At 42.2% G+C, this 25102-nt stretch overlaps 2 protein-coding genes across 3 annotated transcripts; one reads left to right on the top strand and one right to left on the bottom strand.

The window, feature by feature from the left end:
- Positions 1-336: 336 nt before the first annotated feature.
- LOC138976192 (uncharacterized) lies at positions 337-24984 on the bottom strand. Of its 2 annotated transcripts, none has more exons than XR_011458896.1 (4): positions 24366-24984; positions 13567-13665; positions 9539-9659; positions 337-7695 (listed from the first exon to the last, which is right to left on the bottom strand). XR_011458896.1 is itself a non-coding variant. In XM_070349039.1 (4 exons), exons 1-4 carry the CDS (start codon positions 22209-22211, stop codon positions 7553-7555), a joined length of 483 nt encoding a protein of 160 aa, XP_070205140.1. In that variant the 5' UTR covers positions 22212-22586; the 3' UTR covers positions 337-7552. The 2 variants fall into 2 exon arrangements, 1 of the variants encoding a protein (XP_070205140.1); XM_070349039.1 differs by lacking the exon at positions 24366-24984 and adding an exon at positions 22092-22586.
- LOC138976191 (uncharacterized) lies at positions 14385-20430 on the top strand. Its single transcript, XM_070349038.1, has 4 exons — positions 14385-15812; positions 17628-18395; positions 18932-19012; positions 19169-20430. Exons 1-4 carry the CDS (start codon positions 15041-15043, stop codon positions 20011-20013), a joined length of 2466 nt encoding a protein of 821 aa, XP_070205139.1. The 5' UTR covers positions 14385-15040; the 3' UTR covers positions 20014-20430.
- Positions 24985-25102: the final 118 nt, after the last annotated feature.

Genomic DNA, 25102 nt, shown 5'->3' with positions numbered 1-25102 from the left:
TTCATGTCTCACCCAGTCACATTATTCTGACACCGGACCAACCAGTCCTAGCACTAACCCCATAATGCCAGACGCCAGGCGGAGCAGCCACTAGATTGCCAATTTTAAAGTCTTAGGTATGACCCGGCCGGGGTTTGAACCCACGACTTCCCGATCACGGGGCGGACGCCTTACCACTAGGCTAACCGTGCTGGTCAAGCATTAATAAATTTACAGTAACAAAACTAACATGCAACACAATCTATGTTCGCAGTCAGAAACATGCAACACAATCTATGTTCACAGTCAGAAACATGCAACACAATCTATGTTCACAGTCAGAAACATGCAACAAAGTTGTACAAATATTTATCATTTTATTGACACTCAAGGAAACTTTAGAATGTTCATTTAAAGAACTCAAACAATTGTAACTGTAGCTTAAAGAAATTAACAATAACTACAAGAAGAGCAAACGCTCGATCGAGTCACTTTCGCAGTTCTGAATATTATATGAGGCATCAGATGGACAGGAAGAAATTGCTATTCACAACACAATGAGTCACGTTCACAAAAAATTTGAGCCCGGTCACTTTTATAGTTTCCGAGAAAAGCCCAACGTTAAGTTGTGTGTTGCCGAACAGAAAAGGCTAGTTATCTCCCTTGTTTTTCTGATAACGTTCGTAAAAGGCTACAGATGTAAATACTTTGATGTAAAGAATAATCCTACAAAGTTTCAATCACATCCGATGAACTTTGTCAAAGATATAAAATGTCTAATTTTTCCTTTGACGCTGACCTGTGACCTTGAAAAAGGTCAAAGGTCAACGAAACCATCGTTAAAGTGTAGAGGTCATTGGAGGTCACGACTAAACAAAATATGAGCCCGATCGCTTTGATAGTTTCCGAGAAAAGTCCAACGTTAAGGTGGTGTCTACGGCCGGCCGGCCGGCCGGACAGACTAACACTGACCGATTACATTTGTTTTGTTTGTTTGTTTGTTTATTTGTTGCTTAACGTCCAGCCGACTACGCAGAGCCATATCAGGACGAGGAAGGGGGGGATGAAGGGGGCCACTTGTCAAGCGATTCCTGTTTACAAATGCACTAACCCATTACTTGTGTCCCAGCAGGCTTTAGTAAAACTAAATTAATACCTACTGGAAGATTACCAGTTTCCAGTATGTTAAAATAGGCTTAACCTATCTACTGCTGGACTTACATCAGAACACTAACAGATTAAACTATACATGAATCGCGAGACAAGCGGCAAGAGAAGAGATTTTTGGAAAAAATACAGGTGAATGAGCAAGAAGGCAGAAAAAAGAAAAGAATTCATGAAGAAAAAGAGAGCATGACAGGAAAGAGGAACCAAAAATCTACCTAACAGCAAACTAGAAAGCTCCTGCGGTTCCAAAAACAGAAGGGGCCTTTAATTTCATAACCGCAGTGCCCCACTGCGGGAGATAAACGAAGTGAAGAAAAATTGAGAAACAATAAGTTAATAACCCAAACGATTTTGCACAGAAATACATATATACACAAAAGCAAGCAATATTAAGACATATGGCGTATAAAAGACGACATATATAAAATCAATACTGTGAGGAAATCTAAACAAGATACTAAATAGTAGTTTTTGACATTCATAAAAAAGCATGCTATTCATACCTGTCAAGTCCTACGCATTCTGCGTAATTCTTACGGTTTTTCGGTGTTTTTTGGGTCCTACGTCGTATACCTCAAACCATACGCATTTTCAGCCTTTTTTTTTTATTTATTTTTTTTTAAAAAATTTTATTTATTTATTTTAAATTTTTTTTGCTGGCATGGACTGCCGTTCATTCATTTCTGAGGAGGAGCTTGCACCAGCAACACAACAGAAGTTCTGGCATGATGTGCGCCAGTTCTACGTGGCCTGTGTGAGGAAAATGTTGAATAAATTTCCATTTGGCAGTGAAACCCTGCAACACCTTTAAGTGCTGGATCACAGTCTGGGAGCTGACACACTGACTGCCTTCTTGCAGGTCAAAATTAACTCTGATGCATGCTGCCATGATTTTAAGGTGACTGGCAGCATGATTGACAAAGCAAAGATTTACACAGATTTCTTTCTTTCTTTCTTTATTTGGTGTTTTAAACGTCGTTTTCAACCACGAAGGTTATATCGCGACAGGGGAAAGGGGGGAGATGGGATAGGGGAAAGGGGGGAGATGGGATAGAGCCACTTGTTAAGTGTTTCTTGTTCACAAAAGCACTAATCAAAAAATTGCTCCAGGGGCTTGCAACGTAGTACAATATATGACCTCACTGGGAGAATGCAAGTTTCCAGTACAAAAGACTAAACATTTCTTACATACTGCTTGACTAAAATCTTTACAAACATTGACTATATTCTATACAAGAACCACTTAACAAGGGTAAAAGGAGGAACAGAATCCGTTAGTCGCCTCTTACGACATGCGGGGTGCAGAGAAATAAGGATGTGGAAAAGAAGACTTTTGGTAAGTGAAATAAAGGTGATGGGTCCAGTCAGGTAGAAATAAGACAACAAGAAAAGAATTGGAAAACTGCAGGGAATAGTGTGTTCTTGGAAGGAAATATAGGTGAAAGGACTGGTAAGGCAGAAATAAGACAAAAGAAGAGAAGTAAAGGGGTGGGGTAGCTTGGTAAAAACACTCCCGCCGCGTGAAGGCGACCCCATGGGAGCATTTGCACAGATGAATACAACTAAGAACACAAGTGACAACAAAAATGAACGAACAAGAGTGCAGTGTAAATGTATTACATGTAGTGGTAAATAAAGAGCAGTTTGTGCAGAAAGGAATTTATGTGTTTTACTTTTAGTTTGCGAAAAACAATCTGATTGGTTTAGTGTGTATGCGTGAGAAGTTGAATTTGTGTGTTTAACCACATCCTGATCCACGCATTAACTATGGTTTTTGATCCCCAACTATGGTTTCTTATGCCATTTACTATGGTCAGAGGCCAAAAGTACTTGACAGGTATGTGCAATTGCAGAAAATATTCATAGAATTAAAAGGCATACAATCGCAAATGTTCTGTATCCTTGTTCGTGAATGTCTGCGAGCATGAGAACCGTCCGGTCCCTCGCTTTACTCTGTCCCTTGACTAATTACTGTCTCACAGTCACAGTCCCTTTCTTTGACTTAGTCTCTCAACCTCTCTCTGATTTGATTCGTTGATATTTGATAACTTGATTTAACATAGAATGGCTCTGTGTGCGTAATTTTAACCATTACTTAAACCAATGTTCACTTTGAGTAGCTGAGACGTGAACTGCATATACCGTAAACAACACACACTAGGGGTAACCAGCCAGGAAAATTCAGTAGCAGTCAGACTGTTGTGCTTGCGACCAAAGCCTACGGACAACTGAATATCACACGCACTGAAAAATGTGATGTCTCCTTCACAGTCTAACACACACACACATACCGTAAAATCCCTAGAATAGGCCCACCCCCCCTGTGCACAGATTTAGGGCAAAATTGGGGGGTGGGCGTTTGCTAGGGATAGACCCCTTTGCACAAAGTAAGTTTTGTGCTCAATCGTGTAATTGAGTGAATACAAACCCCGAAAGCATGTAAGTTAGGTCGTGTGAGTAGAAGTGAAGGAAAAAAGAAAGAAAAATTACTTTGAGGCAAAGAAGGCCAACCGAGAGAGAGAGAGAGAGAGAGAGAGAGAGAGAGAGAGAGAGAGAGAGAGAGAGAGAGAGAGAGAGAGAGAGAGAGAGAGAGAAAAGGACTGGCTCTTCTGAAAACAACCCAAGCATAGTCATTTATATAAATTTATAAAGTAAAAAGAAAATCACCAGACCTTTGCAAGGACAAACAATAACAACACAATTCCGGGAAAAAGAAACTTGATGAAATGTCGAAATGTCAACACCAATGAAGCCCTTTCTTTCTGTACAAGGAAGAAATTACACGATCGTCTTTGGAAATGAAACGTTAACTGAACTTGGATTTTGTCTTCAAAAGGCCCAATCTTTCTGAGAAAGAAAAACCCACAAACTTAGGGAAAAAAAGAGAAGAGAAACTCAAAAAAACATGAACGATGGGTGGGAGTGAGGAGAGGGGACAAAGAATAAGAAAAAAGGAAAGAAACACGAAAAGGTAAAGAAGGGGAAAAAGATGACTTTTAGAACAGGCTGCACAAATCCTAGTGAAAGTGAGCCTATAGTCTCTTTGAAAAAAGCAGGGTGGGCGTTTGCTAGGTAGTTACCCCTGTGCACAACTTTTGGCCCAAAGTGGGGGGTGGGCGTTTGCTAGATGGTGGGCTTATGCTAGGGATTTTACGGTAATATATCCTTACAAACTTGTATGTATACTTGTGCCCATACACACCTATACTGTAATAGTCATATCCTTACAAACTTGTACATTCTTGCGACTGTACATATATACCGTATTTGACGGACTACAAGACGCGACTTTTTTTCAAAAAAAATCGCATTGCGGCTTATAAAAAGATGCGGCTAAAACGTTACCTAAACTTGAATAGCATTCACCTAATGGAAGTCGCCGCGGATTTTCATTTCGCTCGATTAGCGATTACCGGTACTTTATTAGCTCTCTACTCAAGACTCGGCCCTTTTCTCTTTCTTTCGCGAATCTTCGTTTGTCAACAAGTCGTCGTGACAAGATACCGTACAGAGAAACATTGGATGTATCAGGATCTCGCGCGTGCGCGAGATTTCGTTTTTTTGTGTCTTGCGATAGTTGGAGGAGCGAGAGCCGCCATGTTGTGTTTTCGTCCGCTCGAAATGTGCGCAAAAGTTGTAAATCATCCCAAAAAAGCTTATTCCGGGCGGGACTACATCAGTACATGTGTGTGTTGGTTACAAATTGTGTGTGTGATATTTTTCTTCAAACTTTTTCACTTTTCTTCTTTGTTTCACTTGTTTATTCTCCGAGCCGATTTTGCCAAATACTGTAATTTTTGTTTGCCTGGTTGTTTTGATTGATTGACACGATCTGATTATTTTTTTTTCGACGGCGGCTAATATAGTGACGTGGCCTATACGTGGCTCGTCCCAATTTTTTTGTTAAAAGTCGGGGGTGCGGCTTATAAAACGGTGCGTCTTGTAATCCGTCAAATACGGTACACATATAATTATACACAAACTTGTACATATTTGTGACTATATACTCATAATATCATATCCTCACAAACTTGACCATTGGTCCGGACGTTTGTCCCATTCACTTATCCATGAAATGAATGCGAGCTTCTGGATATATGGCCAATGAAAATTCTTCAAAAGGTTTCAAACATTGAGCCCTGGTTTTTCTGAGTGTTGTTCGCTCATTGAACACTTTGGTTTTAACCAACTTCACCAATTTGTCTTTGGAGAAATGTCTTCCAGAAAAAATAGTGTGCAATTGTAAAAAGTTCAGTACACAATCTTTACCTGGCAATTTACCCTTTGTGCCTGTCCCTTTAGCAGTAAAAAAAGACTTGAAAATAAGAGGAAACTGATTCAGTGTCAGCAGATGTCCAAACAACATAGTCTCTTTTCTTTTTCAATGAACCCTGAGCAGAAGAGGGCTGAGCACCAGTCTGACTAGAGTCCTGAGCAACAGTCTGACTAGAGTCCTGAGCAGAAGAGGGCTGAGCACTAGTCTGACTAGAGTCCTGAGCAGAAGAGTCCTGAGCACCAGTCTGACTAGAGTCCTAAGCACCAGTCTGACTAGAGTCCTGAGCACCAGTCTGACTAGAGTCCTGAGCAACAGTCTGACTAGAGTCCTGAGCACCAGTCTGACTAGAGTCCTGAGCAACAGTCTGACTAGAGTCCTGAGCAACAGTCTGACTTTCTTTCTTTATTTGGTGTTTAATGTCGTTTTCAACCACGAAGGTTATATCGCGACGAGGGAAAGGGGGAGATGGAATAGGGGAAAGGGGGGAGATGGGATAGAGCCACTTGTTAAGTGTTTCTTGTTCACAAAAGCACTAATCAAAAAATTGCTCCAGGGGCTTGCAACGTAGTACAATATATGACCTTACTGGGAGAATGCAAGTTTCCAGTACAAAGGACTAAACATTTCTTACATACTGCTTGACTAAAATCTTTACAAACATTGACTATATTCTATACAAGAACCACTTAACAAGGGTTAAAGGAGAAACAGAATCCGTTAGTCGCCTCATACGACATGCGGGGTGCAGAGAAATAAGGATGTGGAAAAGAAGACTTTTGGTAAGTGAAATAAAGGTGATGGATCCAGTCAGGTAGAAATAAGACAACAAGAAAAGAATTGGAAAACTGCAGGGAATAGTAGGGAGAGTTTCCTTGGAAGGAAATATAGGTGAAAGGACTGGTAAGGCAGAAATAAGACAAAAGAAGAGAAGAAACAGAACCGTTAGTCGCCTCTTACGACATGCTGGGTAGCATCGGGTAAATTCTTTCTGGTCCCAACCAATATGGGACTCCCCCTAACCCGCGGGGGGTACCAGTCTGACTAGAGTCCTGAGCAGAAGAGGGCTGAGCACCAGTCTGACTAGAGTCCTGAGCCCTTCTTACTGAAAAAAACCATGACACCCTCCACACATCACACGTTTTTCAACTCCCTGGTTGCGCTCACATATGAACTTGCCTTCTTTTGGCAGCGTCCGATTTGTGTCCAAAATTCCGTCTTTGCGAATAGCTGCAAAAGCACTATCCCGTTCTTGTCCACAGGGAAGTTTTAATGCAGCTTGAACTGCTTCTTTTTTTCTTTATTTGGTGTTTAATGTCGTTTTCAACCATTCAAGGTTATATCGCGACGGGGAAAGGGGGGAGATGGGATAGGGGAAAGGGGGGAGATGGGATAGAGCCACTTGTTGTTTCTTGTTCACAAAAGCACTAATCAAAAAATTGCTCCAGGGGCTTGCAACGTAGTACAATATATGACCTTACTAGGAGAATGCAAGTTTCCAGTACAAAGGACTTAACATTTCTTATTTACTGCTTGACTAAAATCTTTACAAACATTGACTATATTCTATACAAGAAACACTTAACAAGGGTAAAAGGAGAAACAGAATCCGTTAGTCGCCTCTTACGACATGCGGGGGGCAAAGAAATAAGGATGTGGAAAAGAAGACTTTTGGTAAGTGAAATAAAGGTGATGGATCCAGTCAGGTAGAAATAAGACAACAAGAAAGGAATCGGAAATCTGCAGGGAATAGTAGGGAGAGTTTTCTTGGAAGGAAATATAGGTGAAAGGACTGGTAAGGCAGAAATAAGACAAAAGAAGAGAAGTAAAGGGGTGGGGTAGCTTAGTGGAAACACTCCCGCCGCGTGAAGGCGACCCCATGGGAGCAACTGCTTCTTCATCAGAATGTTTACGTAGTAAATGTCTTCTCAGATGGCTGTCAAAATCTCCACAGTAAACACAGATTTCCCTGAAGAAGTTCACTTCGAAGTAGAAGTTGCTCCTTTTTCACTGACTGTTGAAGTAGAAGTTGCTCCTTTTTCACTGACTGTTGAAGTAGAAGTTGCTCCTTTTTCACCGGCTGTTGAAGTAGAAGTTGCTCCTTTTTCACCGACTGTTGAAGTTGCTCCTTTTTCACCGACTGTTGAAGTGGAAGTTGCTCGATCCTTTCCCACCAACTGTTGAAGTATAAGTTGGTCCTTTTTCACCGACTGTTAAAGTAGAAGTTGCTCCTTTCCCATCGACTGTTGGAGTAGAAGTTGCTCCTTTCCCACCGACTGTTGAACAGAACACAACATTGATGTAAAAAAAAGATATAGAAGGGATCCGAGTCCCTTCGAAAGATTATGCCAATATGTATGAGTCCCTTCGAAAGATTATGCCAATATGTATGTGCATGCTGGGTATCTGCTTTGACCAGTCTAATCGTACCGTGAAGCAGGATCTTTTTCACATGCATATATATGATGCACACGTCGAGAATAGGCACGAAGAGTCTTACATAAGTCGACCCTGGATAGACTGAAACATCATCCACCCTACTTTCGAAGGGACTCAAACCCTTAACTTAACTTTGTTTGCTCACCGCCCAGTCCACCCTTCGGTTATCTCAGGGCAGTGCTGCTTTGACATTTAATGTGCGCCACACACAAGACAGATGTCGCAGCACAGGCTTCATCTCACCCAGTCACATTATTCTGACACCGGGCTAACCAGTGGACTCAAACCCAGCCAGGCATGTACTATGTAGAGCAGCAAAATGTCGCCTAGACGACAATTTGCCGCAACAATGAACATAATTATGCTGACTTTGTCACAGAATAAGGCTGTCGGTTGAACTTTGAAGGCTGTTGGTATTTATTCATGCATAGTGTGTGTTATTCTTTTTTAAAAACCGTTATGGTTTTATTTTCAAGATGGGTGCATATAAATGAGCAACTGATTGTCTGGCTATCTGACTGACTAGAAGAAGAAGAAAACAAGCATTGTCCGAGTGTGCGGGCAATATACCACCACCTGCTGCATAGATTTTCTCCATTTATTCCCTAACATTTAAAATTAAAAAGTCAATAATGAAAATAAGAAACACATACAGACAGTTTGAGCTATCAGTAAACTGCCGTGGGATGTTTGTTTGTTTGTTTGTTCGTTCATGGGCTGAAACTCCCCCGGCTTTTTATTTACGTGTATGACCGTTTTTACCCCGCCATTTAGGCAGCCATACGCCGCTTTCGGAGGAAGCATGCTGGGTATTTTCGTGTTTCTATAACCCACCGAACTCTGACATGGATTACAGGATCTTTTTCGTGCGCACATGGTCTTGTGCTTGCGTGTACACACGGGGGTGTTCGGACACCGAGGAGAGTCTGCACACAAAGTTGACTCTGAGAAATAAATCTCTCGCCGAACGTGGGGACGAACTTACGCTGACAGCGGCCAACTGGATACAAATCCAGCGCGCTACCGACTGAGCTACATCCCCGCCCCACTGCCGTGGGATAACATAGGATAGCCAAGCCCCATCTTTGAGAAAATTGATAGCAATCACGAGCCGTCACTTACGCAAATTACGCTATTTATGCACTTGGTATTCGGTCCTGGAACTGGTACTACAAGAAATATATCACAGTCGGATATCCGATCGGATATCACTTCTATTCAGTAATCCAAAATCAATTCTGGTCAGTCCAATTGTTGACATGAGCTAAAGCAGGGCAACAATTTTCCGCTCAACACAGGCACAGTACAAACAGATTATTTATACACAAAAAAGTCATACTGTATCATGCAGGGCCGGACTAGGCTAAGAGGAGTGGGGGGGGGGGGGGGGGTTTGCCAGTGGTGGCTAGGGGGAACATCCCCTTGGCGGGGGTGAGGGGGCAAAGCCCCCTGAAGCTGATGGGTAGGTTATATTCTGAGATAGGAAAATGGTCGCTCCTTGCATGAAACGGCATAAAATAAACAATAATAAAAAATGTTTTAAATAAGTGAGGTACATGATTAGGCTGGGGGGGGGGGGGGGGGGTTGCGCAACCCCCATAACCCCCCCCCCCCCCCCGGTAGTCTGGCCCTGCCATGCATGTGAAACCTGGCAATGTTATTTGTCTTTGAAAAAAATACCTTCATTTGAAGAGGACACCTTTCCTTTTGTAGGGGGTGGTTGTACAAGTGGCAAAATTGAGTACACGGTAGATACAGAGTCTGCGTCAGAGTTTTCCGTGTCTGGTCGGTATGAGGCATCCTGTCAAACAATTTAAATACAAACCGGCATGAAAATCCCACAAATGTATTATAATTTTGGTTTCTTTCAATACTTACCCTGTGGGTATTACATATGCATTATCCTAATATGATGCCATAATTGCTAGCACGAAAAATATGATAAACATTTATGTCTAAACCAATATTTATCCTGCCAGATAAATCTATACCTAAAGGTACATCTTTTTATTGGCTTATTGGAATCCTCACGTTGGAAAATGTCTGCGACCATTTTTGTTATGTCTCAAAAGTATTTATAAGCGCTGTACGATCCAACAATCTTCCGATCGTGTACGTCGGAAGTGACCTTTAAACTTTTAAATCGAAATTCGCCTGACCGTCGGCTCGACCACAGGCAAGGCAGGCGTTAGCTTTGGGGATTGGTTTGGTATACAGAGAGAGCCTCTCTCTCAGTGCTGGGCCAGTCGCTATTATAGAATACTGATGGGCCGGTCGATGGAACGTGCTGTGCGTTGAGCTGTGATTGTCGCGGAGGGTATGAATGACACCGCTTTCATTATCTGTACGATAGCTACCCATTGCCTAAAATTTGAAATACGGGCTTAGTTATTTACTTAGAAGTGTGCATTTTTCTTGGGTTGATAGTGTGGTTGTGCACAAGCTGTTTGGTCTACTGTTGGGGGTAGAACGCCAGTTTCTAAATATGTGATGGTCTCCCCGACTGCATAGCATACAGAGTGCTCACCAATGCAGTTTCAGTGCCAGTAGGGGGTTCGCTGTTACTATACGATCATTCTGTGAACTACACAAGTTATGAACATGTGCTGTTTGGCCAAGAAGTGGCGTATTTAGTACATATGGGCGTGAATACTGGGTTTTCTTTCTAGTGCAGTAGTGGTGGAATGCTAGCTTCCTGGAGATTAAAACTTGGGTGGAATATAGTTAGGAAGGAAGGTTGGGATTCAGATCGGCTAAAAATAAACATGGCAAAAATTGCTCTGGACTGGCCCTTTAATCAACAGTTGTATATTATTGATTTCGGGGATATAACAGTTACAAAACTACATATTCAGGTTCGGATTTCAAATCCCCATTGATCTCCTCTCCGTATTCCAATGAAACAAGAAGAGCAAACGCTCGATCGAGTCACTTTCGCAGTTCTGAATATTATATGAGGCATCAGATGGACAGGAAGAAATTGCTATTCACAACACAATGAGTCACGTTCACATAAAATTTGAGCCCGGTCACTTTTATAGTTTCCGAGAAAAGCCCAACGTTAAGTTGTGTGTTGCCGAACAGAAAAGGCTAGTTATCTCCCTTGTTTTTCTGATAACGTTCGTAAAAGGCTACAGATGTAAATACTTTGATGTAAAGAATAATCCTACAAAGTTTCAATCACATCCGATGAACTTTGTCAAAGATATAAAATGTCTAATTTTTCCTTTGACGCTGACCTGTGACCTTGAAAAAGGTCAAAGGTCAACGAAACCATCGTTAAAGTGTAGAGGTCATTGGAGGTCACGACTAAACAAAATATGAGCCCGATCGCTTTGATAGTTTCCGAGAAAAGTCCAACGTTAAGGTGGTGTCTACGGCCGGCCGGCCGGATGGCCGGCCGGACGGCCGGCCGGACAGACTAACACTGACCGATTACATAGAGTCACTTTTTCTCAAGTGACTCAAAAATCAAAACAAAACAATCAACCCCATACGATTCCACGCACACAGATGCACCCATTTTCACATTCCCCTCACAGCGCGGGTATTGTCTATTTTATTCTATGCACAAATAAGCGATGCTTTGAGTAAAACCAACGTTTGGATTGACCGTTGCATTATCTTATCAGTGTTTATGTAGTGCCCATATCACACCATATCCCATTACGCGTAATAGGCAAGTATGTCACACACTTTCCTTCTCTGCCACTACTAAAGCAAACGTGTGCAAGATTGTTACATGCTTTGGAACATGTGCAAGAACGGATTCAAACTCGAAATCGTCCCCCCAAAAGCCCCAAAATGCACACACAACTTTTATTTCTCCTGCTGTTATCGTTTCTTCTCTTTACAAATTCTTCAACGCTGAGAATACTGAGAACGGCATCCCAGACGACAGTACTGTTCCCATACGCGAATTTAGCTGCCCTTGGAAAGTGGCTCGCTCAGGAGGCCTGTTAGTCTGAAACTGGAAGGACAGAGTTCTGAACATAGATGACAAAGACCCCGAAAAGAACAACATTTCGCGGATGCAGACACAGAAAGACGTCACGAAGAATGCGATGCTTCAAAAGATACAGACTGTGACGATGACTGTGACGTCGTTCACATATACCGAGACGTCATTCATAGTTGTTCGTTCACTTCCGTCAAAAAGTAGATCTCTCCACAATGGCTGCTCCTGTGTTTAGGTTTGTCAAGCTTGAGTACGCAAAACGTGTTTGTTCTCTCCTCTGTTGAAGCTGTGACATAAATGCTATTCCGACTTGGTCGTGTGACAGAGTTTTCTTCCACACTCGATTAGCTGATGTCTAACTCAGCCTGACGGCTTCGTTAGACAATCAACGTAATCTCGTGTGGAAGAAAACGTGTCACACGACCAAGTCTGAATAGCAGGTAATGTGATATGGGCACGACATATATATTTTAGTTTCTACACTCACACTGCTCTCAGATGCTGAATGGTTTGATTGGTCAGACTCGATAGATTCACACTCAGTAGGAAATCCTGAGAAAAAAAATCAACAAATTGTTTTAGCAGCAGCATTTCATCCACAGGGGTGCTGGTGACTAAGACCTTCCAAATCTGAAATCCACAAGATATTATTTTTTGGCGCACCTAAATCGGAAGACTAAATAGTCAAGCATGAAAACACACAAGAAAGCTATAGGAAATTGACGCCAAAAAAAATTGATGAGCGGGGTGGGTGGGGGTGCAATCTATGATCCGATTCGTGGCCCCAGGGTGATGACGCTGTTGAAAGCGCCACATTTCAGTGGCAGTGGAGTGGAGTAACGCTTGCCGCGTCTTTCGTGGGATGTCTAGCAGACGACATCGCCAGCTATACTTTCTCGGTAATGAGAAATCGAAATCTTTAGAGTTAATTCCTGAATCGGACCTGATCAAATCGGAAATTATTTTTAAGCAAACATCCCAAATCAGAAATCCGTTTTGAATCAGACAACTAGCACCCCTGCATCCAACAGCATAGCAACAATTCCCAAGTATCATACAAATTAACACACAAGTGCACAAGACATACGGTACTTTACCCACTTTTGTTTTTTTACAACTGCCGATAACGCATGATTCTGCGTAATTGACGCACTGAAATCACGCCGAGATTTTCACTCACTGCGTCAACTGCGCAGGTTTTGACCCCTGTGAAGAAGCTTCCGTGCACAGCAGACACTATTTCCGAACGTCACCACTGAGGTGCGTTTCCGAATGCAAAGTCACAAGTATACAACGCTAGCAAAATCGCGTGACGTTCACTACTACTGTGTAGCGAAATAACTAACTTTGCAAGCCAAGTTTTCCTTGCCTTCAGTCGCTAGTTTACACACGTTAAACTTTGAGAAAAATCCTAGATAAAATATGACTCCCTAAAATTCCAAAATGACTTCCAGATTTTTGGACAGGGGGTCATCATGACTCTTTGTTTTGAATCCTACAGGGAGCTCTGATGTGGGCAAAACAGGACCCCTGTCCACTTGGTTTGACGCCAAATCAGACTCTTGGCCATATATGTTGATCGTTAAAACTATGTACAGAACATGTGGATTCATGGGCTGAGACTAGCAGTGATTCTACATCATATTTCAGATCAAAGTCAAATAGCAATGAAGGTGTGCAGCAAAATCGACTGAAAAACACCAGGTATCCACTTGGTTTCCAAACAATATGCCGAGATGACATCACTCGCCTTTCTTTGTTTGTATCGGTGGCTGCGGACCCTCGTCTTCTTCACAAGGTGATTCAGCATCAGCATCACTACCGTCTTGTTCACATTCGACTGTTTGTCCTGGTAGAGCAAAAGGAAAGAAGAAAATTTTACACATTATTTAGGATGGGAATTGGAAAAAGTGAAAAAGGCGGAAATTCACCTTTATGATCCCCCCCCCCCCCAAAGTGTATGTTTCTGGTAACGTGACTAAAAAATATAGGGTAGGTAGGTCGGGAATCTTTTTTTTAAAACATCTTTTCAACTTATTTTGTCAAAAAACAGGATTTTTTTTCCTTCGAAAAACCATTTTTTTCTTGTTTTGTTTTAAATGCAAACAAAGTCGAGTCGGCAGGGAAAATAGGTAGGGTCAGGTGACCAGAAACATACAACTTTTTTTTTTGGGGGGGTGGGGGGGGGGCTTATGGGTGATTTGCGGGTCAATTCCCATCCCTGATATTTCTGAACATCCCTCTGTTCTGTCCTTATGGTGCGCCAAATTGCTGACCACAAATTTCATAACCCATATTAGACTGAAAATCTGAGGCCTGATCTAGGAACGCTGAAGAAGAAGAAGAAGCTATAACCAGGGGTGTGGTTTGGTGTCAGATATCGGTCCTAGACCGGAATTTTTCCTAATTGTCCGAAAAATTGTAATCCAGTCAAATGTCCGTCCATTTACATGATAAGCCGGTCCATGACCGCTCAGTTTGCTATAAAATCGGTCAGACCTAAAACCGTTTATTAAACAAGATGGCAAATAAACTTACAAGCTAACATATATATATGTCACAGTAGAAACTAGAATTCAGTAGGATCCGGAATCCTACTAGTAGAGACTGGAATCTCAGTTTCTACTAGTAGATACTGGAATTCCAGTCTCAACTGGACTTTTTCAAGTTCAAACTGGAATTCCAGTATCTACTAGTAGATACCGGAATTCCACTTACAACTGGATTTTTTCCAGTTGAAAGTGGAATTCCGATATCTACTAGTAGAAACTGGAATTCCAGTTTCAACTAACAGCCAGTTCATGTTGGAATTCAGTTTAAATTGGAATTATTTGAAAACTGAAAAAGAAACTGGGATCATATCCACAGAGAGGGTTCAACTTGAAAACAAAGCTTAGATGTGACAATGACTTCTTCACGTGAATCTGAGTTGTTGTTGCAAATAAAGTGACCAATGTTCTCCAGCCAGAGTAATATGGAAATTGGAATTATTTGAAAACTGAAAAAGAAACTGGGATCATATCCACAGAGAGGGTTCAACTTGAAAACAAAGCTTAGATGTGACAATGACTTCTTCACGTGAATCTGAGTTGTTGTTGCAAATAAAGTGACCAATGTTCTCCAGCCAGAGTAATATGGAACAACCGAGGCCCTTCTATTCACAGTGAGTCTTGATCAGTTGATCAGAGTGAAGTGTCAGTGACAGACAGCAGTCAAGATTGAAGATGGAGTCCGAGTCAGAGGATCAGAAAACTCTGTTTTATTCTCTTTTAGAAGCACACATACGGAGTCTTGATGACAGCAAACGAGAATGTTTCTGCATTGCCCAAGAGAAGTACACAAAAATAGTGAAAGCTCTGCAACTGAACAAGGGCCAGCAATGTCCAGAAGGTGCCAAATTCAAGTACAGGTGTGCAAAGCATTATAAATTACAAGTTGTGGGGGCAAGGACAATGCTATGTTGCCAGAAAACCAACTGCCCGGTTGTGACCAGAGAGGAATTGTTTGCGACAATTGCGCGATGTCACGTTCATGTTGGCCATGGGGGAAGGGATAAAACGTGGGCGGAAATCAAAGCAAACTACGCAGGAGTCCACCACTCAGCAGTCAGTGTGTTCCTGAAGACCTGTCCCAGCTGCAGGCAGCGCCAGGTGGTGAAATCACTTCCATCTGGAAAGGCAATGATCAATCTGTCTTTTCTACTCAGAGTCCAAATCGACCTCATTGACTTCCGCAGCAGGCCTGACAGGGACTTTAAATGGATCCTGCATGCAAGGGACTGTTTTTCGAAGTTTTCTTGGGCCTATCCCTTGGAATCCAAGACTGCAGCAGAGGTAGCAGGTCATCTGTTCGACCAATTCTGCACCTTTGGACCACCACGCCTCCTGCAGAGTGACAATGGCAGAGAATTCACGGCGAACGTGATACGTGAAGTGTGTGATCTGTGGCCTGGAACAGTGATCATCCATGGACGCCCAAGACATCCTGAAAGTCAGGGTAAGTGTTCGTTTTTATTTGTATTTTTTTCAGAAATGAAAATTAACCCTTACAGTGCCTACAAGACGGGTATACCCGTCCTGCACTCTAGCCAGTTAGAGAAAACATTCTTGTCGAAGAGTGACCATGCATTGAAACACCCCGGCAGTGAAAGGGTTAATGAGGCAGACCTACCGGTGGTAACATGTTTTGTCTGTTGCATCTGTCAAAAGATAAACATTCAGCTTTTTTTCACATTTTACTGACATTGAATTGAAACACCCCGGCAGTGAAAGGGTTAATGAGGCAGACCTACCTGTGGTAACATGGAATATGAAACCGAAATTTAACGCAATAGGTCTAATCTAAAATTTCCATAGTGGTGATTGTGATTGTGATTTTTTTTTTTACTGGCGGTATAACAAGCTAAAATGGGTATGAACTGAACCGCTATGATGTCCAGGTTTTGAAAACTAATGTCGCAGTTGCAGCACTTTAGTACAACATGCTAGATTAACCCCTTGTTACCAAAACCAGGAAACTTTGAAGTTTTCACTCATTCCCCTAGTTTTGGAAAACGGCACTTTGAATTTTAATTTAAAAACATATTATGAATCTGTTTGACTTCCTTGACCTTTACAGATGTATTTTAAGGCATTTTGAGAAGGGATTGCGTTATTAAGACTGGGAATATATCAAAAGTATTCAAAAAAATTATGGAATTTGAGCAATATTTGGTAAAACGTTCTCATCACATCAGTCAAACTATGGATTAACATGGATAAATAGATGTTATTTTAACCGTCTGGGGGTGTAAAATTTGAAAAGTGATTTTGGTGTGCCTCAATTTTACATAAAAGTCCAAATTAACCTCTTGTCTGTGAAATATGGAAAAAATGCCATTTTTCATTTTTCCAACTTATTTTTTCTTCAAAATTAACGATATGTTATCCAACGTTACCGATTTGGGTCTGTTTGATCTCCTAAGCCTGTCTAACTGCATTTAAAGTGAAATACACAGTGCCATTTTTAAAAATTAGGGGAATGAGTGAACTTTTCAAAATTTTGACGTTTTGGGGCAACAAGGGGTTCATTTGGCATGTTGTACTAAAGTGCTGCAACTACATCACTTTTCAAAAACTACACACCATAACGGTTCAATTGATACCAAATGGTCGAAATGGTCATGGCACTTAAAGGGGTATGAAAGACCTAAACCGGAAGTAGAAATCTTTGAACGGCAGCTGATACATTACCTTATCAACTCTCATTATCCAAAGTTTCAAGCCTGTAAGTCCAGTATTACTTCAGAAACATCGGAAAACTCAAAATCAAATTAAACAATTATTATCCGGAAGTGGTCCTAAAGGCTGAATCTTATCATCCCATGTGATGGGAGAAGCCTGGAAGATTCCAACTCAATGTCCGACGCGAAGCCACACTTCCCTTTTGATAATAAAACGTTGTTTTTTTACCACTTCCGGATAAGGATTGTTTATTTTGATTTTGCGTTTTCCGATGTTTCTCAGCGAATACCAGGCTTTCAGGCTTAATTTTCTGGATAATGAGAGTTCATAGAGTAATGTATCAGCTGCCGTTCAAGGAATTCTACTTCCGGTTTAGGTCTTTCATACCCCTTTAATGGTACTGTGACAGTACCATGAACCTTTCGATGAATGATACACTCGACTTCTCAAATTAAAACTGCTCTAGCAGCTTTATAAATCAGCTTTACAACCTGAAATATGGGCTACAGACATAGTGCAGTGGCCTAGGCTTGAAAAGGCCTCTATTTAAGGTGACAGTATCCAACTGGGATTGCTTCACTGTGTGCAGGGTGCATTGAGAGGGGGAACGGAGACCTACAATTGAAACTAGGCAAATGGATGGATACCAATGGCCCACAATGGAGCAGGGGATTAAAGTCTGTGGTTCACTCAATCAACACATCAGTTTCAAGTGCAACTGGGACAACACCGTATGAACTTGTATTTGGTCAGAAACCACGTTCGGACCAAGCTGTTTGGGAGGAATTTGCAGCTCAGGGTATTGTGCGTGAAGAAGATTTGCCAAATGATCTGCTTGTTATGCTTCCCACAATGAGGCAGGAAGGTGCAGTCGTGCAGTCAGTGAGTGAGGAAGATGCAGTCATTGAGTCATTGAGTCAGGAAGGTGCAGTCGTCGAGTCATTGAGTCAGGAAGGTGCAGTCGTCGAGTCATTGAGTCAGGAAGGTGCAGTCGTGCAGTCAGTGAGTGAGGAAGATGCAGTCGTTGAGTCATTGAGTCAGGAAGGTGCAGTCGTCGAGTCATTGAGTCAGGAAGGTGCAGTCGTCGAGTCATTGAGTCAGGAAGGTGCAGTCGTTGAGTCATTGAATCATGATGGTGCAGTCGTGCAGTCAGTGTGGCTGGACAATGTGGGGCGTGTAGTTCTGAGTCAAGAAGACACAGCCGTGAGTCAGAGAAGTGCAGTTGTGCAGTCAGGGAGCCAGAGTGACATCAGCTGCGAGGACGACGAGAGAATCACTGTGTGGAGTGAAGTGGTCTTTGATACAGTTCTGCAGCCAGTCAACAATTCTTTGCCAACTCCCGGACCTTCAACTGCTGGTATGTGGTATGCTTCTATCTGAATTGGTTTTAAAAATCTTGTGTTTTAGAGATATTGGCCATGCAACCATTGGACTAGTTGACGCCCATTACTGTATTAGTCGTATTAATAGGAGTAACATTCCATTACATTAACCCTTTTGCAGCCATAACAAACTAATGATGAACACAATTTTGATAATGATAGACAATGCAGGAGACGGGAGGTGCACTGGCAAGGGTTAATGACTCTGGGGATTAATGGCAGATTTGATGCAAATACAACTACAGTTCATTTGTTTCACAGGTGCTGACCGTTCTTCAGAAGCAGTCAACTTTCAAAAAAAACTTTCCTGTCAAAATGGGTCAAGTGTATGTTTTTGCAATGAATTATTCAGAATTTCTTCCTGTATCACTTCAACGTCGAAACACTAGTACACAGTGATTAATGTGTACACATACATGCCACATTATCATGTCACATTTCCCAACAGAGAAGAAGAAGAATGACTGCAAATGTCTGTTGCAAATACAACTGCATTTTATTTGTTTCACAGGTGCTGACCGTTCTTCAGAAGCAGTCAACTTTCAGGATCCTCTCGGACCTTCTCTCAGCACTCCTGAGCAGCATGCCACTGGTAAGTTTCTTCACACTTCCCTCAACACACTTTCAATGTGCCATATTTTCTATCAATTTATAAAGACTAGTTTGAAGATGTTAACAGGTTAACCCTTACACCACCTTTCTTGGTTTTCACACCAGCGTAGACGATTTTAATTTGTTTGTTTCACAGGTGCTGGTGGTTCTTCTCTCGGCATTGTAGAAAACGTGGATTCACCAAGTACATCATCTACTACCTGTACCAGCCACAAGCGAGGAAAGGAGTATCTTCTTTTGAGCGACAACGTCATCGTTTGTTCTGGCACAGAGCACACAAATCTTGACGTTGTGCATGGTGTGAAAGTGACTAAAACCACTCATGCTGTGTTTTCTGTTGACGAAGTGTTCGTTCCTACACATGTGCCTACAATTGCCAACCCTATGAATGAACCATTAGAAGTAGGACAGTTTGTGTTGTGGAAACGCACTGCAACAGTGCAAAATGAAGAAGGGAACACGGCTCACAAGGAGAAGCGACTTGTTGCCAGAAATAACTATTTGAAGGCTGCCAGACGTCAAGACACGAGGTACCAAAAGAAGGTAAAAGACGTGACCCAATCATTCCAAAACGGGCACACTGTCGGAGTGAAAATCCACAGTGCCGACAGGACCAACACTGACGTGCGGCTCTTGACCTGCAAGATTCTGGAATCAAAGATGAGGGGCGGTGATTCTGTCTATCGGGTGTATTGCCCGACTGGAATTGTTAAAAACTGGTTTCGGGGGGTGGAGCTTGTGGACATGAGCAGTGTGGTCCTCCCACATCTCAATGTGGTAAACCCACAGACTCTTAAGGAAGTGTCCCTCATTCAAGCCTCCAGGTCATCAACTGGTTGGCAAAACCGTGGAGCTGTCGCCAGGTCCGTCTGTACGTGCACAGGCGCGTGCATGACAAAGAGGTGTCCGTGCAAAGATGCCAAACTTGCATGTGGCACCAAATGCCACCCGCACAGCAAGAAATGCAAGAACATGTCCTGAAGTTGTCTGATGTGATTTTCATTGATTTGACTATGCAGTTTGTGGTGTTGGGTCTTTTTAAACAATGGATTTGCTTTCAATAAAGTAGTCAACTGTTCATTTTAAACAAAAAAGAAACTACATTCATCTCCATCGCGAAATTCCAATTTGAACTGAATTCCAACATGAACTGGCTGTTAGTTGAAACTGGAATTCCAGTTTCTACTAGTAGATATCGGAATTCCACTTTCAACTGGAAAAAATCCAGTTGTAAGTGGAATTCCGGTATCTACTAGTAGATACTGGAATTCCAGTTTGAACTTGAAAAAGTCCAGTTGAGACTGGAATTCCAGTATCTACTAGTAGAAACTGAGATTCCAGTCTCTACTAGTAGGATTCCGGATCCTACTGAATTCTAGTTTCCCCTGTGACATATATATAAAACGATCACTCGTATTCGTCCTCATGGTCCAATTGAGATTATGTAAACATGGCCTCCATTGAATCCCTGATTAAAAAAAGAAACATCAAAGAACTCTGGAATGTTTTGGGAGTAGGGGTAGGGTTTTGGTAGATGAACAGGGAAGTGAGCAATACGAGGCCACCGATCTGTTGGCGTCAGCATCGCAACCATCGGTATCGGGTTTGGGAGAAGAATCAACCCAAAAAACAAGCGAAAGAGGTTCTTCAGTTGGAACACAGCATCAGTCTGTCTTAGTTTGCCTCAGTTATCAATGCAACAGCTCAACCTACAGTCCCAGGAAGTAGGACAACCTTCAATTAACATTTTGTTTTCTCCAAAACAATTATGTAGTGTCACCATATTGGTTTGTTCTTATTTTTATTGTCAGTTCATTACTAGTCAGAAGCTGATTGAAGGTTAGCTGTGTTTGTGTGCTTTCTCATTTGATAAGAGAGAGAAAGAGAGAGTTTTTGTAACATTAAATGTCCGTAAAATATATGGAAACGGTCAAATGACCGGAAAAAGTTTTGTTGATCAGGACGATTTGTCCGACCATCAAATTTTCTAGCTACACCTCCGTATAACTCTACTTAACTGCACCAAAATCCACTGCACTGAAAAACGCCAGGTTTCATGTTTTAAAGAGGCGACTCCTGGTATAAAAGGAGCCAAGCTCCGCCTTGTTCAGTATGTTTGGGGAGAATGAGCTCGTCACTTCAGAAAGAAAAATCAAAAATTATGCCAGAAAGCAGTAGTTTTTCGACACGAAATGTGTTCGAGTTTTATATAAAGTAGTGACGAACACAATAGCACACAAACTTGGATAGAACACAAGGCACATGCATGCAAATGGGGGGGGGGGGGGGGGTGGGGGGGAGAGAGAGAGAGAGAGAGAAAGAGAGAGAGAGAGAGAGAGAGAGAGAGAGAGAGAGAGAGAGAGAGAGAGAGAGAGAGAGAGAGAGAGAGAGAGAGAGAGAAAGCACGAACGAATGGCACACACTGTGTGAGAATAAAACACAGAAAGGGGGTGGGGGGGGGTGGTTGGAGAAACCCCGAGTAACAAGAAAAATTCCGAAGCAGCTTGTACCCTCTTATCTTCGAACAAACTCAGCTATACCAAACGGTCAGTGTGCGGTGTAACTGGAATGTTTCTAGTTCAGATACGTCAGCTCCTACACATCTCATAACAAACACCGCTCTTCGATTTACGGTGTTGACAACAGAATTGCCAACAGGAACCTGGGGGGAAGAAGAGAAAGTTTGCTGCCTATCACAGTGTTGATTGACACAATGGAAAGCAAAGGTGCTTGCTAGACCCTTTCTACTTTATACAGTTGCACAGCATGAAAGCAAAAGCTATACACACTAAATTTGCTGAAATGTTGTCACCTAGAATTTTGATGTCAACTATTCTGTTCCCTGCTGGAGATTCCACAGTCAAATTTGCATCATCAGTTTCCTCACTCTCTTCCCACTCACTGTCTGATTTATCTTCTTCCTCATTACCAGACTCCTCACTACTACAATCAAAGATCAGTTTGTACAAGGCAGGGTTCTCTAGTTTTTGTTCCGATCGAGTGGTACAATCTGCTGATTCACTTGTAGTTGTACCAAAACTTGAACTTTCAGCACTTACAGTTTCGTCACTCGATGCTATACTTTCGCTGTTTTGATTCGTCTGCTTCTTCATGTGCTTATTTCCACAAAATTTGCGTTTCTTGGGCTTTGAAGGCCCATACTTTTTATCCCCGGGCATAGTCTTTACCAAAACAAACTGCAATACCCTAAAATACACTCAACACACCTACACACAATGTATCTTGAAAGTAAAATGAACACAGCATGCGCGACACAGTAAACGGTCTAGTCGGCCATTTTGAATGGCAGATAGGGAGGTGCCCATTGTTTCAGGTTTTCAAGGGAGTAATCCTTGTTATTAGGTACAGAAGGAGAGTGACTGAATGTTATTTTTTACTGTTTTGGGTCGCCATTTTGGGTGTTGTCAGCACCACACCCACCCAACTAAAAGGCTATTATCTCAAACAATGATTTGTTTATGCAAAATACAATTGCAGCACATGAAAGATGAATAATGTCTGAATAAAATGAGCCATAACAAAGGTATGTATCTGATGTTTTGGCAAAATTCTGGGCGACCCTAAAATACAATTTATTTACCAAAGAACATACATTTTACCATTAACAGTGATTATTTGATTATCATATTGTTATAGCAAGCGCCTATGGCGTCAACTGAAGTGCAGGTGCACTCACACGACAGCTAAAATTGACATCGCAGGTCTCTCTGTGGTGTGGTAAACCATGTCACGGAAGCCACTTGTGAGCCTCTCAACATAATTTATGTGATTTTCAAGCCATTGTATTCGCTCCAACGAAAGTCGGTATCTATGTCAGTATGTGCAGCAAAAATTTGGTAACAGACATTTAGAAAGGTGAGGATTCCGATAAGCAGAAGAACTAGGCAACAATTTTGACTGGAGGTCCCCTTTAACTGCATGGGTACGAAACTTTGTATGTAAGCTCTCTGTGTAAAATCACTAATAAATCAACCAATTTACATTAATGAGTCACAGTTGCAATAGGAGTAACCACACAAAGCACTTGACACTGGTTGACACTGAAACAGTCTGACTGATGACAGAAAATATCTCTTTTATCCCCCCCCCCCCTATATATTGTCAAACTGCAGACTCAAACACAGAATGAAACCGAGAAAGCAAAACATGTTTAGACAAGAAGAGCAAACGCTCGATCGAGTCACTTTCGCAGTTCTGAATATTATATGAGGCATCAGATGGACAGGAAGAAATTGCTATTCACAACACAATGAGTCACGTTCACATAAAATTTGAGCCCGGTCACTTTTATAGTTTCCGAGAAAAGCCCAACGTTAAGTTGTGTGTTGCCGAACAGAAAAGGCTAGTTATCTCCCTTGTTTTTCTGATAACGTTCGTAAAAGGCTACAGATGTAAATACTTTGATGTAAAGAATAATCCTACAAAGTTTCAATCACATCCGATGAACTTTGTCAAAGATATAAAATGTCTAATTTTTTCTTTGACGCTGACCTGTGACCTTGAAAAAGGTCAAAGGTCAACGAAACCATCGTTAAAGTGTAGAGGTCATTGGAGGTCACGACTAAACAAAATATGAGCCCGATCGCTTTGATAGTTTCCGAGAAAAGTCCAACGTTAAGGTGGTGTCTACGGACGGCCGGCCGGACAGACTAACACTGACCGATTACATAGAGTCACTTTTTCTCAAGTGACTCAAAAAATCCATCTCACACGGCATAAATAAATCCCTGCGCCTTGAATATGTGCGCGATATAAATTGCATAAAATTAAAATAAAAAAAATAAAAAATCCCTGCGCTTAGAACTATACCCATGGAATACGCGCGATATAAGCCTCATATTGAGAGGACACGTCAGCACTATTACAGAAGCTGTCTTGACGGCTAAAACAAGTGCACAGTTCTGTAGTTAGGTAAGCAAAGGAATGTGTGTACAAATGCACACAGAGGGACAACTATAAAGACAGAAGACAGTCACAAAGGCAAATGGAGAGAGAGAGGGAGAGAAATAGTGGCTCTAGACTATCATCATCACCACTACAGTGGACCCCGACACCCCCCCCCCCCTTTTTTAAGACCCCCGATTTAAGACTTCCTCCTTTTTCAGACTTTCTTTGCATGACCTCAGTACATTTACCTCCATTTTAAGACTCCCTCCTTTTTCAGACTTTCTTTGCATGACCTCAGTACATTTACCTCCATTTTAAGACTCCCTCCTTTTCAAGATCAGATTTTCTCGCAATTTTGGAGGTCTTAAAAGGGGGGTTCCACTGTACTCTCATACCTCCTCCCCAACAAGATTCAAACCCCTTACCTCGTGGCTCTTGCCCTGCCTGATGCAGACGGCTGTGACGCCTGGCTACGATCTTGCAGCGTAGCTTCCACACGCGTGTAAGTCGTGCGGGTTATCATGGGGTGACCTTCGAGCGTCTGGCCAAAGACGACCTGCTGGGAGGTCATTTTAGGATCCTTGAGCTGTGTGCTGTTGGACTGAGGGTGAGTGTCCCTGTCTCGGGCGCTCTGTCTGTCGGGGCGTCCTGGGGCTGGAACAAAAGGTGGTGGAAATATTCATTTCCATTTTCATTACTTTATTGTCCCATCACTGGGAAATTCAGGTCAGTTCCTCCCAGTGGAAAGCTAGCAGCAACAGAGTCGCGCTACCCAGGTGTGTGCATGTTTAGGTGTAATCAGCCACCTGCACTTGTGGCAGAATGAGCGAGGTCTTTTACGTGCCACAGTGGTGACACGGGGGTGGAACATGGACACCGTCTCTGAGTCTGCACATAAAGTTGACCTGTGTCCGCCCCAGCCCGGATTCCAACCTGCGACCCTAGGATCACAAGTCCAGTGCTCTACCAAATGAGCTACCGGGCCCCCAAATTCCACATGTGAACATTTACTGACTGGAACGCCAGACAATTTAGCTTTTCTTATCTCGTTCCTTTTTTTTTTTTTTTTGCAATACAGTAGTCCCTTCCATTTCCGGCCCTTTCGTGGGCGTGAACCTACCCGGAGCGGCCAGCTTTCCCATGACTAATGAGTTTTCCTTCT

Source organism: Littorina saxatilis, linkage group LG9 (genome assembly GCF_037325665.1).
Source record: "Littorina saxatilis isolate snail1 linkage group LG9, US_GU_Lsax_2.0, whole genome shotgun sequence".
NCBI lineage: Eukaryota > Metazoa > Mollusca > Gastropoda > Littorinimorpha > Littorinidae > Littorina > Littorina saxatilis.
The sequence above is the reverse complement of the archived record's forward strand: the minus strand, read 5'-3'. Positions and strand labels throughout refer to the sequence as shown.